We start from the raw sequence: 18793 nt of genomic DNA, 5'->3' as shown, positions 1-18793 counted from the left end.
ATGCCCCCCTGCTAGCGGCCTCTGCGCCGTCCTTTCATTGCAGGGTTCGGTCTGCGCAGCCATTTGCCTGAAGGTGCACTAATCCAGTAGCCCGGGACACTACTGCAGGCTGTTTTTTGCCATCTTCCGCGGTCCTGCAAGGAGGGGGAGGGGGGATGAAGACGGAAACCCGGTACGATTGCCAAAGGATCCAGTGCCACGATAGGGAATTCCAAGGCCCTGGGGTATATGTACGTCGGATAGAAATGTAGAACTTGAGCTTGTTGCCGTCGTCTTCATCTCGCTCGTCGTCGTCTTGCTCAAGTTTAAGAAGGCGTAGCTTGATTTGTCATTTTCCTTGCTCATATCTTTTTGCGCTGAAAGCATCGTGTATTCACCCCAGCTCGCCAGCGTACACGTAGCACGCTATATCGAAAGGCTATTACTCTTAGTAAAGACCAGGTTCGGGCCGGCCCTTGTATAATCGAGCGGGGAGGATTCTTGGTCCGCTCCACAGCAAAAGGCAGCTACTCCGTGCTGCTGCCGCTGCTTCGTTCTTAAGCCGAGCATCCTAAAAATTGACGCACAAAAGGAAACTTGCCGGAACCATCATCATACATGATAGCTTCTCTACTTGGTGAATCGGTCTAGGATGGAGGGATTTGCTGGAGTTCCGGGCTCCATCGTCCTGCTCGCAGGCGGTCTCATCAGCTTCTTCGCCATTGGGAGAATCGTGACGTATGCGAGATTGAGGGCGTTCAAGGGGCCCTTCTTGACCAACTTTACCAATTGGCCTCACAGGAAGGCTTTGTTCCAGCAGAGGTGCCAGGAATGGTACGGCGAGGTTTGTGAGAAATATGGTACGATGATCCCCACCCCATGAAGCAAACCGTTCCGAAGCGTTTCATTGTTGACTAATTGCTTTCCCGTGTACATTAACTGCAGGCCCAATAGCAAGAATCGCTCCAAATGTCCTGATTACCTCTGACCCGGATGTGTGGATTCATGTGAATAACAAGCCCGGGTATAAGCGTTCCGAGTGGTATTATACGGCCTGCCGCATTGAGTATCGACGAGACAATGTCTTTACGCAGACTGACAACAAGAAGCATGAGGCACGAAGAAAGCAAATGGCCCCTGGGGTATGTGTATCGCGAGTTCGTCTCTTTGCTAAAGCCATCGCAAGCTAACCACGATGTTGATGCTCAGTACTCCGGAAGAGAAAACCCCGACCTTGAACAAAGCATTAATGAGCGCCTCCAAGAATTCATCAACTTGATTAGGACAAAGTATGTTTCCAACAGTGCCAATGTTGTGCCGGTGGACATGGCACGCAAAGTCCAATTCTTCACCTTGGACGTCATCAGCGGCGTTGGACTGGGCAAGACTTTCGGCATGCTGCAAAGCGACAGCGACGTAGAGGGCTACCTACAGTCCAGTGAAGAAGGTCTTCATATTGCAAATTTTGGTCTTGCATTTGGCCTTAGTTGGATCACGCAAGCGCCCTTCCTCGGCAAGTTCATCGCCCCGTCACCACAGGACAGCAAGGGATTCGGCAGGATGATGGCCACCTGTTTCCGCTATGTCAACGAGCGCGTCGGAAATCCGACAGACAAGCGATCCGATATGCTGGCATCCTTCATCCGCCATGGCATCGAGGGCGACGAGTTGCGCTCAGAGGCTCTTGAACAGATCGTTGCCGGCTCTGACACCACGGCAACCGGCATCCGGTGCACCCTGCTTCACATCATCACCAACCCACGCGTATACGCAAAGCTCCAACAGGAAATCGACGAAGCCATTCGAGACGGAAAAGCTCCCCAAGACGGCCTCATCAGCCACAGCCAAGCAAAGCAACTTCCCTATCTTCAGGCCACTATCCGCGAGGCCATGAGAGTCTGGCCGCCCGTTGCAAACGTCTTCTCGCGAGACATTCCACCCGAGGGCGACACCGTCAAAGTCAACGGCGAGGATGTCTTTTTGCCTGGAGGCGCCTGTATCGGATATTCCGCGCTTGCAATGCACCACAGCACCGAGATTTACGGCAGCGACGCCAAGGCATTCCGTCCAGAGCGCTGGTTCGAAGAAGACAAGGATAAGCTTGCCCTCATGCTTCGCACCAACGAGCTGATTTTTGGTCACGGAAAATTCCAGTGTCTCGGCAAAGCAGTTGCCCAGATTGAAATTGGCAAAATAGTATTCGAGGTGTGTTTGTTCGTGTAGTCAGGCAAGAAAGCTCTGGCGATTCCTCCCCTGCCTGTATGTTTAATTCTCTGGTCGAATTGTGCTGACAAGGTTATAGATATTCCGCAACTTTGATATGGCTCTGATCAACCCGACAAAGCCATGGATTGCTCTGAACTCGCTTGGATTGTTTACCATCTCGGACATGTGGGTGCAGGTGATGGAGAGGCATGTGTAAGGGGCGCTTCAAGCTGGCGATTTGCTCAAGGACGGAGAGCTTTTGGATCTCACATCTCAAGCCTGAAAGATTGATCATGCATTTTGTATTCAGATACTGCTAGCAGTAATCAACTGTTCGTAATAATTCGACCATTATACCTCATAATTCAAGCAAGTATGTACATTGAATGAAACAAGGGTTGGGGTTGGCAAAGCTCCCTTGGCTTGGATCACGTGATCGCAGTCATTGGCCAAACTATCTTCCTGGAACCTCGAATTGCCCAAATAGCTCAACTCCAAGAACTCAGTAATGCGCTGCTAGACACAATCACCATGTCTTCAGCACTGGCAAAGGCCCCCTCAGCTCAGGCTACCGACGCCAAGCCGAAAACCACCGTGGCCGCGGTCCCGACGTTCGACAATGCCTTGTCAAAGGGCGTCTCTTTCGGCCGAGTAGCTGTCCTGCTCGGGCTGCTGGCGGCTCAGTTCAACGATCTGGTGGCAGAGCCGGTGCTGACGCTGCAATCTGCCTTGCCTGTAGTGGCCGTCGTCCAGGTGGCGTACGCGATGCTATGTCTGCCCGCAGCAGGCTCTCAGCAGGCGAAAGCAGCCAAGAAGTCTCGTCCTGGAGAAAAGAAGAAGGCCGAGCCAGCCGGAACGAGCTCAGTGGTGGTACGAAGCTCCCAATTGGCAGCCCCTAATGGCTCAATTTGGGTCGCAGTGGTTGCGACATTGATTTGGAATTGATGATGCTAACATTTATGCCTCTTTTTTTCAATTCTAGACTGCCTTCCTCGCCCTTGTTCTCGCTACGATATCGACCCCTGTCATCCATGCGCTCTTCATCCTCTTCGGCGCGCCGTTCCTCGACCACGTTACTCACACCTTTCTCTGCGCGGCGCACTTCTCCCTCCTCGGCATCTTCCCCGTCATCTACGCACGCGGAGTGGATAGCCAGTCCCTCATTGCCGTGGCTGGGTTGTCTGCGCCTCTGGACGAAACGCTGGGCGGCCTACTGGGCGCAGTGCTTGGCGCATGGTTGGGCGCGGTGCCCATTCCGCTGGACTGGGATCGAGACTGGCAGAGGTGGCCCGTCACCGTCGTCTGCGGCATGTACGCGGGGTCGTGTCTTGGCAGCTGGTTGTCCGGCGTGGTGTTTTACGGCAAGCGACTTGGGGGACCTGCTGCGTCTGCCGCAAAGGACGAGTAGGAGAAGAAAGTCAATTGGCACATGCACTAAGCATCATCATCATCACTATCATCATATACGGAGCATACTGGAGAGATATGGCGGGCATTGCGTGCTGAGACGAGCATTACGAAGAGCTACTCTTTGAGTTTGGGGCTAATTGGTTATATACGGATAGAGAAAATGGCAGTTGGCAGCAGTAATCGTAGCAGCTGAATGGAGCACGGAGCGGCTAATCTATCAGCTGAGTTTGTATTTTTTTTTTTAATATAAGATATATAATACATCCCATATCTGTAATCTTAAGCGCCGTCTTCTCCCCGGAACTGTCACCCATCGTTCCCAGATAGAGTGGTGCAATACCGGAAAAGAACGCCCGCAGACAAGACCTCCTAGCTCTAGCTGTTGGACTATTCCACAACGTCAGCCAGTAGTCAACGCTGGAGAGGGTCCTGTGACTGCATCGAGTTGCGTGCTGTAATCCATTAGTCAAAAGTCTTGGATCCGGCTAACACGGAGTTCGGAATGATTGATCGTTGGACAAGATAGAGCACACTATCGTCGACATCTGCTGCCAAGCGCTGCGCCTGTCATGCCACTTGGCCAGCCAAGACGGAACTAAAGCGGGGGGCGTGATGTACAGGAGAGATTCAGGAGAGAGTCGCAGTGGCTCAGGCAGGATTGCGATTGCGAGAGTCGTTGAAGCTGCACTGCACATGCACAAATTCCGCACCGCCTCATCATGACGGCAGCTAGAGCCAAACGGAGGGCCTGTTTTTCTAAAAGGGGAACATCAAACTGCCACGTCCACAAAACATGCCACGGACAGAAGCTGCCGCGATTGTTTTGCTGAGGTCACTCATACGTCGAGACAAGCCGCCGGCTCTCACGGAAATGAATTAGCATTTGATACTCCCGGCAAACGGTGTGGCTGGTACGCGTTGCAAAGCTTCCAATGAGGCCCAGCTTTGTCGTCATGTGGCGGCAACAACTGTGGCGCATTGCTCGTATGTTGCCGCCGCGATACTGGGGCTCGCAGCTCCCACGCTGTGGCGGTGCGGCAGTTGAAGCTGCAAGCCATGGAAACAAGAGCTGCGCTAAGCAGGGGTCTGCAGCAACGATTGTAGATTATGACGTAGCTTAATTCTTCTGTTATGTCAAAGTCATGATGGCATCTTGCTTCATGTTTGTCTCTACGCGGCGAAACGGGCCACTTCTGCACATCCTGTACCTTGTCCAAGCCGCTGGAGCCCCTGCATGATAACGTCCTTGGCAGCCGGTAAAACGCCCAATTTCCTTGCTCACCCGCTCTAGCTTGTGATTTTGTCCAAAACCGGCATCAGATTGCTCTGCTCCCTCCCTCTTGATGTGTGGCTTGCCCAGTCGATGACGCAACGTGGAAGCCGCTTCCTTTCTTCTTGGCCGGAATGCCTGGGAAGGCCAAGATGACGCCCCATGGCAATAAATAGTACAAGCTTCGCAAAACCTTCTTGGGCCACTCTTCTCCCTTTTGTGTCTCACAGCTTCTCATCTTTTCCTCCGTGGCCTTTTCAGATCTACTCCTGATCATCTTCACAAATTCACACACCTCTTCGCCCTCAAAGCATTGCTCGACAATATCAATTCTGCCTAACTCTTGAGCCTATACGAATTTATCCAACATGCCTTTCACTGCTAGGTAAGCTTCGAGCTTGACGTGCCGTGGCTTCCGTCATCTTTCCCCGCAGCTCTCAGCTCGCTTTTCTCTCGACAGCACGCGATCACTGAGAGTTGGATGATATCAGGAGCCATCACTAGACAGTGCTGACATTATCCTCTCATTCAGCGATATCTGCAAGATTCTTCTTGCCATCATTCTGCCGCCCATCGGTGTCTTCCTCGAGCGAGGCTGCGGCGCAGACCTCCTGATCAACATCCTTCTCACAATCCTGGGTATGTCAAACCGCCATGATTCACTCACCGCTCAATGCAGCACTCACGTCACTGTGATTCACATTTTGGACGCCTGACTAACTTGATCCACCTCAGGTTACATCCCCGGCATCATCCACGCTCTGTACATCATATTGAAATACTAAGCCGGCCTTCCACAACCGTATCCGCCGGGTCAAATCATGACGTCGCACAACATCATGCCGTGCGTGCAAAAATCATTACACGATTGACTGGCAAGTCTTTTTAGAATGGATGCGTTAGTGGAGGGGTGAATTTACCGTCGCCGGCTCACCACTTGGCCGGCCATAGACACCATAATGACAGTGGGCTTTCCTTTCTGGCTTTCCTTTGTTTTTTCTTGTCGGCTGGAGGTAGATGCACCCTCTTTGCAAGGGAGCGTCAGGTTTGGCTATTGTTAATGAATTGATACCCGACTTCCTCTAATCACAATTATTACCCAATCTCAAACGAGCTTTTGTTCCGACTCCTGTGATGTGTTTGTTTGATAAATGATTGAGCTATGAGAGTGTGGGCCCACCGAGACAGCGACAAACAGCCATAAGAGGGGAATGTATACAAGTCTACAAAGGGCAAAAAAGGAAAAGGAGGGGAAAAAAATAAGTGAACAGTGAATACTCCTCAAAAGACCAAAAAAAGATGGTGATTCCGCCCGGGCTCGAACCGGGGACCTTTTCGGTGGTGTCAACTAACTGTTAACGAAATGTCATAACCAACTAGACCACGGAACCATGCTCATTGGTGATTGCGATGCTTCCTATGCGCAGCTATACATTCAGCACTCCGGTCAATGAAGCGACAGTGAATGGCAAGTTGGAAGGATACGTCCCAGAACAATAGGGCTACAGCAATGTTATCACTGAGAGGCCAATTATAAAAATCTGGGTGGTAGTATTCAATCCTGTTTCATATACAACAGTAACCCTCTCCGCCAAGAGAGGGCAATATGTTCATACTCTTCCCTGGACAGTCCCAAGACATTGAATAAAAGCAAAAGGGCAAAACAGACAGCGCCGATTCTAAATGGTCCCCAATCCTTTACCATGTGCCAAATTTAGTCCAAAACATGTAAACGTGCCATGTGAATGAGTGAATGTGAAAAGAAAGATAGAAAAAGACGGAAGGATTTAGAGTAATTCTCCATCGCCCTCCTCAACACCCTCCTCATCTTCATCCCAGTCCAACTGGGCGTCCAGTTCTGCAGCCTTGCGCTGGACTTCTGCGAGACCGGACAGTTCAGCGACGTAGTCCTTTTCTTGGAGAGCCTTCTTAACAAAACCCCACCCGTCGTTGCGGAAGGCGTCCAAAATCTTGGGGCTACACGCGCTGCAACTGTCGTATGATTGCCCACGAAGCACAATGTTCTGAAAGGTAGATACGTAGCCTCGGATCTGATGCGGCACAAGGCCGAGCGGATGATTAGGGGGGTCTCTTTCAAGGGTGACTCCTGGCCTTGGTTGGGGTGCTGGCGCGTTGTTCTTCAGCGGGTGCTGCAACAGGCTTGTCAAAAGCTCAACCAAGAGTGCAGAGGCAATTGCAGCAACTCCAGGTCGGGTGACGGTACACTGCTGGTCAAGTGTCTGATCCTTCATAGACTGCGAGAACAAGGAATGTTAGAGATATGACACAGAAAAATTAAGTATCTTCGGGGGGGGCTTACATCAGCTGGGGCGACAACATCGTTGCAAAAGTAGCATCCAAGAGGCTCCTGGCCTTCTTGCCCTGCCTCAGCGCCGTGCCGCATAACTACGTATGAGTCGAACCCAAGGGCAGCATTCATAACAATTTTCCCACTTGCTTTTCCCATCACTGTTGGTAGCCATCGGGATTCGCGAGTGTCCATCAGCAAGAAGATGACATCGTGGGCATCAATCAAGGATTCGAGCATATCGTAGTCGGCTTTCGTTTTCGCTTCATCAGTCAGAGGGTGGCCGAGCATCGGTACGGAGAAAGAGTAGCCTTCAGCATCTACTCCTGGATATATCCTCTTCAACATTTCGGCAGCTTGAGTAGCCTTCTGTTTTCCACCGTTGAGACAGTCATCATACTCAAAGAGCGGCTGGCGAACTGGGTTTGAGAAGGATACGCTGCCATAGTCGACAAATGTGATTTTCCTTACGCCCCAGCCCAGCAAGTTTCTGGAGACGTAACCACCCAGAGTTCCGGCACCTAGCAGCAGGCACTTTGAAGTCTTGATTACGTCGAGGTTCAGATCCGGGGCAAGTCGCCACTTCATCAATTTGAGGTTCAAATCGACTGAAGAATCAGCCAACCGAGATGGATCCATGTATTCGCCTAGGTTTGCTAGCTGCGCTTGGAGTTTGCCATTCTTGGCTCGCTCCCAACCTGTAACCTTGGGCATCTCTTTAATCTCCATGTCCTCAACGGGGTCCATTGTAATAGGTATAATGATGCTTTTAGCTTCATGCCTTCTGGACCATTCATCTCTGAAACAAAGAATATTGATCTTAGACAGGCGAAACCGATGGCGAATCAGAATCAGGAGGTTGCGCAGCGGCCATGAGGGGCCTTCGGAGAACGTGGATGGGTCCAAAAATGTAACAAATCGATCCTCGTCTGCAACACCGTCAAAGAAGCCATCCTCAAAACTTCGCAGCGACGCCACCTCCCATCTGTAGGGAATCTTGTGCACTGGGTCGTTTTCGCTTAAATCCTTGGGCTTCTCCCCCCAGATCTTCTTGGCCAAGAAGAATCCATGCTCACGTTTGTCCACAATGTATCGCCATGTGCCCACTCGGTCCATAAGGGCCGTGGTCTCGTCCGAGGTGAGGCGCTGGATAGGGCCGGATCGCTTCCACTGCGCGTCTGAGTGCAGCGCTGGAAACGCGCACCAGTATATAAATCTGTATTTCTTGAGATCGGCGTATGACAGTATAATGAACGAAGATAGTAGCGAGGGGACCGAGTAGATGCTGCCGTCTTTGATAGCGTCCCAGATCTGTCTACCTGCCAGCTTCAACATGGCGGCCTTGTCGGTCTTCCTGAAATCTTCGATGGTATTGACATTTTTGATGATGCCTTCAGCTCTTGCTTTTCCTAGAGGGGGGCTATACACACGTCAGCTCAGAATATTCTCGCGTGTTGCTTTTGACGTCAAGGACGCACTCTGTGTTTGTCAAGGCGCTGCCGAGAATCTGCAGCTTGCAGCTTGCATCTGGATCAACCTCCCGCGGCTCGTACACGCCCAAAATCCCACGCGCAGAGTCGTCGAGCTTGTCATAGTCTAGCTTGGACGAGAAGAGCGCCGAGTAGAACGGCAGCTCTATCTCGGAGGTAAACGGTACGAACTGAAGCGGCTCGTCCATGGCAGCGAAATCCGTCGCAATATAGTGAATGGGCTTTGGTGATTTGATCGAGATCGGGCGTCGGTCGAACGAGTCGTTGTACAAAGTGTGTTGGTGTGTTTGTCAGAAGTATAAACTTGTGGGTACGAGGCTCGCGATGGATTTATTTAATTTAAAGTCGTGTCAGTGCCAGGCTTGAGAAGATTGAGAAGCAGGCAGGCGACAAGGCAGAACCGTCATCTGATAGAGCATCACGAGCTAGAGGCCAAGTGATGTCGTAGCGCTGAGCTGCCCCGCGGAGAGCGGGGAACCTTCTAAGTGCAGCGAGCATGCAAGGGGCTTTGGCTTTGTGCTGGGCTTTGTTAGTGCCTGTCATGCTTGTCATGAAAGCGCCGCTTGCGGCTCTTTTCTTTTCTTTCAGCGATGACCGATGCGGGGCTTAGCCCTATAATTGCTAATGCGCGACCAGCAGATATCCAAGAAACAAGTCCGATATGGTGTAGTGGCTAACATCGCTCGCTCTCAATCTTCGATTGAAGCTCCGAGCAGCCCTGGGTTCGATTCCCAGTATCGGAGACTTTTCTTTTTTTGCACACATCGCCAGCTGAGATGCATCGATATGCGTGACAACATGGCAACTCTGTGGAGTATTTCTTTTTACTCCGTGGACCATCCATGGCGTTACTTTCTATTCAGGGTGGGTACGTGTATGCACTGATCTAGGCTCAACCATCTTGGTCATCCCTGGGGCATTTTTATGACAACACTCCGAAATTGTATTAGTAGTCGATAGTTTGTTTTTACAGTCTATATTATCTCCCTACCTAGAGGGTAATGGCCTCCCGGTCAATGTTTGGGGCGGTTATGCAATATTGACAGGGCCTCCCTTCCTTGTGTGGTGAGATGTCTGAAATGCGGTACACCAGGGCCAACACGAGATGCCAGATTTCAAGGTTCCCAGCAACAACACTTCATTACGGCTTATTTTCCCTTGGTTCCCCCTACGTGTCGTATTTATGAAGGTTCCGTTCGACAAATTCGGTAATAAAACTCAGCTACTGCTAAGGTTTAAGCTTGCCCTTTTGGAATGAGACCAGGGGCTGAGAGACGCCACCGCCATCTCATTGGATTCCCAATACAATTCGGCTACCACCAAGGTTTAAGCCCGACCTGTTGGAATGGAGCCAAGAGGGGGAGAAACTCTGACGTCAGGAATTCAAAATGTGAAACTAATAATATAAAATACCAACTAGGCTGCTGGATATATAATCTTGGGTAATACCAAAGCTTGACACCCCAGAATCCACAAGCTGTTTATATCGTCACTCGAAACACCATGCCGGGCAAAAAGTCAGCGAAGAACAGAAACAAGAAGCGGGGGCAAAATAAGAGCAAGGATGTGCAACAGACGCCAGATCCGAGCAGTGATGTGCTACAGGAGCCAGCTCAGAGCACAGATGAGCAGCAAGAGCTTGCTCAGAGCAGTGGCATGCAGCCAGAGCCTGAGCAGGGCAACGGTATACAACAGGAACCAGCTCAGAGCAGAGACGAGCAACAGGAGCTAGTTCAGAGCACCGATATACAACAGGAACCTCTGGTATCTAGACAACAGGAACCATATCAGACCATCAGCGAGCAACAGGAACCCCTTGTATCTGGGCAAGAGGAGCTAGCTCAGAGCGGTGGTATACAACAAGAGCCAGTTCAGAGCAGTTATGTGCAACAGGGGCTAGTTCAGAGCACCGATATACAACAGGAACCCCCGGTATCTGTGCAACAAGAGCCCTATCAGACCATCAACAAGCAACAGGAACCCCTTGTATCTGGGCAACGGGAGCCAGTTCAGAGTAGTGGTATACAACAAGAGCCAGTTCAGAGCAGTTATGTGCAACAGGAAGCCCCGGCATCTGTGCAACAAGAGCCATATCAGACCATCAACAAGCAACAAGAACTCCCCGTATCCGGACAGCAGGAGCCGGTTGAGACCATCGACAGGCAACAAGAGCTAGATCAGAGTCCTGACAGGCATCAGGAAACCCTTGAATCGGTACGACAGGAGCCAGCTCAGAGTGGCAGTATACAACAGCAGCCAGTTCAGAGCAGCTACATGCAACGGAAGCCAGTTCGGAGCACTGATATACCACAGGAACCCTCGGTATCTGGGCAACAAGAGCCATATCAGGCCATCAACAAGCAACAGGGGCCCCTTGAATCTGTACGACAGAAGTCGGGCCAGAACACATACGAGCAACAGAAGCCAGATACAGGAGGCGCCTATTCCGACGAGCAAGATCGTGTATCATCACAAGATTGGCATGAAATACTGTACGTGGCCACTTCTGCTACTGCGTAATAAGCTAACAATCTCAGGCAACGTACGGGCGCATTGAAAGGCTGGGTTCCTCGAGACGATAATGGCAATATCAACGTTGCTCTTGCGCCTGAGCAATGTATGTAGCACAGCCTCACACCGCAACCGAACAGTAACGCTAACAATCATGCCAGTATTCAAACTGAAAACTGAGATGCCGGAATGGACCACTTCAAGTGGTTCCAAACGAGACAGTATACCATTTCAGAATGCGACAGAGAAGAATTTTCTCAGGGCAGCTTTTGATACGAGTGCGATTGAGACGACGGTGTATGTATCAACATGATGTGCCAAACGTTGGGTGAAGAAGCTCCCGATTGCTGATATATCAAAAGCCAAGCCAGTACGCCAGCAGGAGGTGGCTTTGCACGAAATACAAGAGATAATGTGCCATCTGAGCACTTCGAAGATGTCAAGCTTTCCTACCTTTTCCACGAGGTATAGATACTCTTTCACACGCCCGACAAATGCAAGCGCTAACAAAAATGGGCTTTATAGTTCCCTTTGGCTACTATCAATTTGCCGAGTTCTTCGCTACTGCCATCCCAAAGCTTTCTAGATTTTATCAAGAACTCATTAGATCAATATTCAGGATTGATACCCCCAACTACATCCCCGGATCGGGATGCCCTCTCTTCAATTCTGAGAGAGTTTCAATATTTGTTTGGTATGTCTTTCAGAGTCCTTAGCTGTGGAAATAGGGTGCCTAATTAAAGGCTGTTCTTGCAGGCGCCGTGTTTGCGAAGCAAGTATTACTAGGAGGTAGACGCCATGCTATCCAAAAAATCCAGAGGCATAGCCAAGCCAAGGTCCAAAGTTTGGAAGAGAAAAATGCGATTAACGCAAGCCTGAATGTGCCATTAACTGTTGGTTCCCTCAAGGCTGGAGGAGAGCGTAGCTGGCGTTCGGCTAGTGGCGATGATAGTGGGAGCGTTTCAATCGACGTCAATTCCCTTGTCATTGATGGCGGTAACGAAACCCTTATAGAGGAGTATGTTATTGACTCTCTTAGTAAGACGTCCATCACGCAATCACTAACATTTAGAATCTAGTGTCGAAGCATGGCAAACCACATTACAATCGTCAAAAGATTGGAAGGTCATCAAGGTAAGAGTATCGCCAGAATGAAAGATATCACTGATTGATTATCTTTTAGCAAAACGACGTCACGGCTCTTCTTCCATTTTTGATAGAGGTATTGGAGAAAACGGAACCAAAATACGAGTATATTGACTTCGTCAGAGGATTGGATAACTATGCCCAAGAGCTTCGACAAGCCCAAGAAAGAGACCTTACGGCTGTTTTTGAGCCTCTGGCCCTCTGGATCTCGAGCTCATACACACCCAAAAGTCGGAATTTCTTTGCGAACCTCTTTGGTAAAAAGCCAAAATGGACAGTGATGTTGAATACCGATAAGCCCAAAATGATCGACAGAGTCCAGGTCAAAATTCTCGGATACTACAAGAATGGGAATGACCGGTTCGCTGAATTTGGTGGGTTCCCGGATGCTTTCCCAGTCTCGATAGATCTCCCGACACCGACCTCGAAGGAAACCACCGCAAAATATGAGGTAGAGTTCAAGGTTGTGCTCAAGCCTAACTACGAGTGGCGAAAGTCTGAGAGGGAGTCTCCAGCAGTAATCTTGAAGCTCTTGGATGCCGACATTCTGGATTTCGGGGTGTCTTTGGGTCCAAAATCAACATCAATTACAGCAGAATATAATGTATACACCAAATAAGAATTACTTTCGCTTGATAAGCGGCATATATTGGAACATTGACATCCTTGGAAATCACGCGCTTGTAATTATGTATATCGATATCACTATACATACAAGGCTTACCGTTCAACCGAGCCGGTTAAATGCCAAACCAAAGAGCCAGGACAATGACATGCAAACACTAGCAACAAGCTTCAAGAGAGCCACCTGATATATGCAGCCCAGAGATTCTCGGGCTACCTCAAGGCGATTGGATGGCAGCTTCAAGATCGTCTAGGCGCGGCACAAGATGGAGCCATTCGCAATATACCCGCTTAGCAGATATTAACATCCGGGATGATATTTAGTGTTATCATATAGACAAAGCCAAGGCATGTTCCCCAGCAGCGAGATGTCCGAAGTGCGCCAAATCTGAATTACTAGCTAACAATTACCGAAAGAACCCATGTCTAGCTACTGCTACCCATATACCCAATTATCTGTAGGCAACTAATCGTAGGGTGCAGTGCTTTCAAAAGAAGTTGCAAAGCAACTCTCAAAACTTTTCGCCGATTCACCTTGACTCTCATCTAAAACCTGCGCCACTCCACGTAGCGCTCCTTTGCGAGCACGACTTCGTCAGTCAGCTGAATAAGCTCTTCCAAGGCTCCAGGCTGGCCATACTGGAGCTTCATTTTGAAAGGCCATTTCTCGATCACGGTGTTCTTTCGTTTCATCGTCACCCCAAAGAGTTGCTCTACCTGCGAAAACCTGAAATTGTTCATGAACCTAAGGGAAATGTTAGAAGTCAATTGATGGGAGTGTGGTAGGAGGAACCAAATTGTCAGGATTATTCTTACCGATCGAAAATGGGGTCATAGTTTGCGACATTTGCCTGAGCGTATGTCCACTTGATTGCCTTGGGATCAGACAAGGGGGCAGCATCGGGATTATAGCCGGCGGCATAGGCTCCTATGTACGAGAAGTATTCACGAATGAGCTTCGTCTCTGGGCGATATGTGTACATGTCCATTATTCGGTCCTGCATGGTCATGGTCTCTCGAATAGCCTCCCTGAATAGAGTGATGAGAGTCGCATGCGGGTTGACGTGAGGGGCCTGGAGCAATGGTCCCATCCGGTAAGCTGTGGTATGCATTCCAGCATGCAAATTGTCTGCCATATTGGAGACCTGTGTGAACGGTGGTTAGAATTAAGAACCGAGGAAATCTAGACATGGCCGAGTTTCAAAACGCCTCCTTACCTCAATTCGGTTGAATGAACCGCACTCAAGATGCATAGGAAGCAGGGAAAATTTTTCGCAGAAGAGTCGAAAAGACACTTGCATGTCCGAGAGACGAAGCAAAAAAGCTCGAAGCATTGAGCGAATGTGATTGAAAAGTTTGCCGTAAATATCAGCAGTCGCAGGTCCACTCGGGGTGTCCTCGACGTCCTTCAAAGACCATCCTTGGAGGGGGTCAGCACAGTCGGGCATCGGCCAAACGTCAGGAACTTGGAAAAGAGTCCTATTCTATGTTAGATGTACGATTCTTCACAAAATTGACGTTCTCTATTACTTACGGGTTTGGCTCTTGGAACTCATGGCGCGAAGCCCCGAATGGCAAAAGAAGTCCGTCCTGCCGAAATCGATGCTTCGCAATTCGACGGGAGGGAGTCTGAAAGATCAGATGCAAGTCCAGATTGTCCTTCTTGGATTCGTCGAGGGTAATAGCCATGCGGACACGGCTCGCCTGTTCCGCTGTTAGGCCTTTTGGGATGTTCAGGAAGGCCAAAAGGCGATCCCACGATGCCTTTGGCAACACGAGCCTCAGGGAGCGTTGTCCGAATCTCCATGTCTTCCCCAAGAGGCTACTAGAATTTTTGTCCTTGATCTTTTCGCAAATGCTTTCGACAAGGGGTAGGACCTTTTGCTGGAGCATATCAAGATCGGACTTGCGGATGAGAGCCGAGTACCAAACGTGGATCATGCAGTCAGCCGCCTCATCGATGTTGTCAGCCACAAGAGCGATAAGAAGGATAATGGCGTTGCGTGCCACTACATCAAAATCGCTATCGTTTATGACGACGTCCATGGGCTTATTGTAGCTGCCAGGCATCTGAGCAATAGTCTTGACAACATTTCGAAGATCCCCAGAAGCTACAGCGTAGTAGATTAAGTCAGTTTGGAGGCTTAGTGTGATCAGTCCAGGTTGAGAACATACCAGCAAATAAGAGGTTCAACCGCTTTTCATAGTCACCACCTTCATTTGACCCAAGCTGAAGAACATCGATGGCAGGAATGTTCCCCCAAAGAGACTTGTTACCATGAAACGAGGGCACAAGGTTTCTCATCTCAAACAGAAAAGGCGGGTTTCGGTTTTCCAGATTCCACTGGGGACGCCATGTTTCATTGCCCAGAGACGACTTGCAATCTATTTTATGAGAAGCCCAGTGAGATTTTTGGCAGTCCGAGCCACAGTACTGGAAACAAATATTCTCTCAGAAAGGGTATGCGCCACGTCAATAAATGCTTTTGCTTACCACCACGAGATAGCAGCCCTTGCAAGTGTAGTTGCCGAACTTCTTGCAACCAGTGCTATTGGCGCTCCAGTTTGCGCAGATAGACTGTTGAGTTGCCATTTTTAACTCAGTCTTAGATCGAGTTAAGTCGAGATTAAGATGACAGGAGAGCCTCAAGAGTCATCTACTATCCCAACTAAAGTCAGAATGGGAGGGTGATGACCCTGTGGTGTTGAGCTCAGCACCAGCAACCTGAGAGAGCCGGGCTGTGAAGAGGTGAGAGATTTAAACAGGCGAGAGATTTGAAAAGGTGGGAAATAGCTTTGCCCGTTTGCCCGTTTGCCTCAGCACCTTGCCAGCTGCCAACAGAGTCACTCGAGCCAGCTGCCTTCATTCACTCAAGCCGGAGCGGAATAATTCCCCCGAACCCATCACTCAAGGTGGGCATCCACATCTTGATGCAGGCTCTCAAACGGAGAGAGAAGGTTCTAGAGCCACTCGAAATATTCAAGTCAAACGGGATGGCAGTGTTGATGCAGAATTGAGAATCAATAAGGTCGAATGAATGGCAACTATAGATAGTCTAGCACAGTCTTCTGATGTTACTTGATTCACATGAACTCGCAACTAAATCATCTGTGTACGAGATGGCGAGCCTAAAGGGAGCATCAATTGCCCAGGGATGCGAACACACATGTTTACATCAACCCCTTATAAGATATTCATTGGTGCAACGTCTGCCATTTTCGGTGTATGAAAACTACTTCAATTTTGTAAACCACAATTCCCATTTACAAAACAGTTGCACTACTTGCGTCATCTTGATTTGAAACTGTCATAGAAATTACTGTCCGTCTTCTCGCCCATTATCAATTTCAGAACTATAGTCATCACATTAATTCATAGACCTTCATCAAACACCGCTCTCCCTAAAAAAGAGCCAAAGATTGTGGTAAATAGATACATGTATATGTATATGTATATGTAGAATGTTAACCAGCTCCAGCCCACCAATCCACCTCATCGCGTCCAAGTCTTGCAACTCATCTCACCCAACTTACATCAACCCATACACAACTCCGCCCAAACCAACCAAAAACGCCATAACATCCACAGCAACTCTACTTCCAGCGCTCTTCGGCGTCGTAGAAGCCGGGCCCGGTGCAGACGTTCCGCTAGGCTTGCCCGAACCGCCAGTGCTCGTCCCGTTGCTTCCAGATCCCGGCGCCTTGGCATCCACGGAAAGCGTCGACACGACGGCAGAAAGGGCGTTCATCTGCTCGCCAACGCCAGTTAGGCCGTCAAAAGCCGTGCCGTTGCTCGCAGCCCACGAGAATCCGCACGCAGTTCCCGACTTGCCGGCAAAGCCGGACGAGGGCGATCCCGAACAGGCATTGGCCGCTGCTTTCGCATTCGTCAGGAGCAGCGGCTGGATGGCAGCGCTGGTGTAAGGAGCCAGCTGCGTCGTCGCCGCGAGGGATCGGACAAGGAAGCCCTTGTAAGCCTGCAGATCGGTGTTGCACGTCTTCTGCTTCTCGCACGCCGCCTCGACCAAGACGCCGTTGTTGACAAAAGTATCCTGCACACTCTTGACCAGTCCATCGACGCGTGTCTTCCAGTTGTTGGATGTAGTGGCGTTGTACATGACGGCGCTTCCGTGCAGGAAGACAGCCGCGCTCATGCCGCTCTGGATCTTGTCAATGGTACCACAGGATTCGGTGCGGAGGCCTTCGAAGACCTGGTACGAATCGGTAATGAGGCCAGCCTTCTGCTCCCACTCGAAAATCTCGCTAGCCCACTGCGAGTACGTGCTGTTCTTGGTCTGCAGAAACAGCCTGGCAGCGAGGTCGAAGAAGACGCCGTTGGACGCCGAGTTCTTGAAATCGTAGCCGGCATTGAAACTGAAGATCTGCCAGCGAAGGCCACCGCCGCAGGTCTTGGTGTCCCATCGCTCCACAAACTCGTTGAAGACATTCTCAGCGAGATCTTGCCACTGCGGCAGGTCCTTGGACGGGCTCGGGAATCCGTTCTCAGCCGCAGCCATGGCGGCCAAAGCCCAGACGCCCTGGTCATCGTTGCCCTCGGTGTTGGACTGATTTGCAGGCAGGAAGTTGTTGCTGGTGCCGACTTGGTGCAGCAGGCCTTGCGTCGTCACCGTGTTGTAAGTGTCGTCGCCCGTCTTGGTCCAGTAATCGATCAAGGCCGTGAACAAAGCACCCGTTTCCCACCCTGCTTCAAGTTAGTCTGCTATGCTTTTCGTCCAGATGGATGAAACTAGGAGGCGGACAGTAGTATGGGTTGGGCAGATTGCCTGGAACGTGGCCCGTCTCGTTGCCGTTGTAATACTTCATGAGCCCATACGCAATCGTGCTCGCACCATCCTTGATCGAGGCTATCTATCGTCTTAGCATACACATAGAGAACCGTTAGAGCACCTGGGACGTTGGCGCACCATCACTAGTGAAGTCGACGTTGATGGCGCCGACAGAGGCACCAAGAAACGCAAGAGCCAAGGCGGACTTCATGTTTACGACCTTGTTGTATCACTGACTTGTCGAGGCTGAACAATCTCTAATATCGTGCTGACCAAAAGCACTTCCTTGAGCTTAGCGAATGACAAAAACGAAAGACGAGATAGCCGTAGAACGCGTCACAGCAAAATAAATACAGCCAGCACAAAACGAAAGATTGCTGGCACGCAGAACGAGAGACGGCTGCTTTATGAATCGCGCCCAAACGAGAATAAGAAAACAGAGTCAGTCTTGAAGCGTTGGTGACAGAAGTGGACCAACAGCTCATCTTATAACGCTACCGCCTATGCTTGGCCTCCCCTGGCTCCGCCGTCTTAAAACGGCAAGCTAGTACTTTGTCAGCTTCGCCCAAATCAATGCCTCAACCCGTCATTCGCATCTACGGAGTAGTTTGGAGAAAATCGAGGCACAAGGGGACCCAGCGCCATTCCCCCTTGAGCCAAGTTCCCAGCGCCTAAAGCCCTGTGGCATCGGCTACGGAAGCCGAGAGAATTCTCTCCGTATTCCAAATCCTTTCGGACCTTTTTTTCTCTTTTTTTTTCCTTATCAACTTTCAAGTTTCCCCCCGGATTTTTCTTTTCCGTTGACAAGGGGGGTTTGTTGTCGCGGTTTAGAATGCGACTTCGGCGATTGCCTCTTTGGGAAGTATACGATGTGCCTATACCTATACGATGTGTGTTGGGCAAAACAGTTGTCATTCGTGCATTGTGAATACGAAGCGGCCGCTTTCTCCGTCAATCACTGAGTGCCAAGGGAGACAACAACAAAGTCCATGGAAATAGTTGCTTATTAACGAAGGCTATGGTGGGACTTCTCGTGTTCCTCGGCAAATGCAACTTACCTAGA

General features: G+C 50.1%; 7 protein-coding genes across 7 annotated transcripts; 4 read left to right on the top strand and 3 right to left on the bottom strand.

Annotated features, from left to right (window-relative positions):
- Positions 1-622: 622 nt before the first annotated feature.
- Positions 623-2531, top strand: TRIVIDRAFT_72675 (uncharacterized protein; the record flags this gene model as incomplete). Its single annotated transcript, XM_014104282.1, has 4 exons — positions 623-839; positions 925-1121; positions 1189-2184; positions 2282-2531. 4 exons carry the CDS (start codon positions 632-634, stop codon positions 2399-2401), a joined length of 1521 nt encoding a protein of 506 aa, XP_013959757.1.
- Positions 2532-2715: 184 nt separating this feature from the next.
- On the top strand, positions 2716-3592 carry TRIVIDRAFT_33055 (uncharacterized protein; the record flags this gene model as incomplete). The annotated part of the gene is made up of 2 exons (XM_014104281.1): positions 2716-3051; positions 3167-3592. 2 exons carry the CDS (start codon positions 2716-2718, stop codon positions 3590-3592), a joined length of 762 nt encoding a protein of 253 aa, XP_013959756.1.
- A 1506-nt stretch (positions 3593-5098) lies between these two features.
- Positions 5099-5977, top strand: TRIVIDRAFT_72673 (uncharacterized protein; the record flags this gene model as incomplete). Its single annotated transcript, XM_014104280.1, has 3 exons — positions 5099-5249; positions 5397-5503; positions 5600-5977. The coding sequence occupies 3 exons, from the start codon at positions 5233-5235 to the stop codon at positions 5647-5649; spliced, it is 174 nt and encodes a 57-aa protein (XP_013959755.1).
- Positions 5978-6651: 674 nt separating this feature from the next.
- Positions 6652-8850, bottom strand: TRIVIDRAFT_32834 (uncharacterized protein; the record flags this gene model as incomplete). Its single annotated transcript, XM_014104279.1, has 3 exons — positions 6652-7119; positions 7185-8592; positions 8651-8850. The coding sequence occupies 3 exons, from the start codon at positions 8848-8850 to the stop codon at positions 6652-6654; spliced, it is 2076 nt and encodes a 691-aa protein (XP_013959754.1).
- Positions 8851-10165: 1315 nt separating this feature from the next.
- TRIVIDRAFT_62223 (uncharacterized protein) lies at positions 10166-12938 on the top strand (the record flags this gene model as incomplete). The annotated part of the gene is made up of 8 exons (XM_014104278.1): positions 10166-11154; positions 11200-11279; positions 11335-11470; positions 11536-11638; positions 11699-11867; positions 11930-12211; positions 12246-12307; positions 12357-12938. 8 exons carry the CDS (start codon positions 10166-10168, stop codon positions 12936-12938), a joined length of 2403 nt encoding a protein of 800 aa, XP_013959753.1.
- Positions 12939-13489: 551 nt separating this feature from the next.
- On the bottom strand, positions 13490-15536 carry TRIVIDRAFT_31960 (uncharacterized protein; the record flags this gene model as incomplete). The annotated part of the gene is made up of 6 exons (XM_014104277.1): positions 13490-13688; positions 13760-14088; positions 14161-14422; positions 14478-15054; positions 15119-15377; positions 15438-15536. 6 exons carry the CDS (start codon positions 15534-15536, stop codon positions 13490-13492), a joined length of 1725 nt encoding a protein of 574 aa, XP_013959752.1.
- A 756-nt stretch (positions 15537-16292) lies between these two features.
- TRIVIDRAFT_72671 (glycoside hydrolase family 76 protein) lies at positions 16293-18160 on the bottom strand (the record flags this gene model as incomplete). Its single annotated transcript, XM_014104276.1, has 3 exons — positions 16293-17645; positions 17704-17808; positions 17869-18160. 3 exons carry the CDS (start codon positions 17939-17941, stop codon positions 16474-16476), a joined length of 1350 nt encoding a protein of 449 aa, XP_013959751.1.
- Positions 18161-18793: the final 633 nt, after the last annotated feature.

This window comes from Trichoderma virens (genome assembly GCF_000170995.1).
Source record: "Trichoderma virens Gv29-8 chromosome Unknown TRIVIscaffold_3, whole genome shotgun sequence".
In the NCBI taxonomy this organism is placed as follows: Eukaryota; Fungi; Ascomycota; class Sordariomycetes; order Hypocreales; family Hypocreaceae; genus Trichoderma; species Trichoderma virens.
This window is presented reverse-complemented; position numbering and strand designations above follow the sequence as displayed.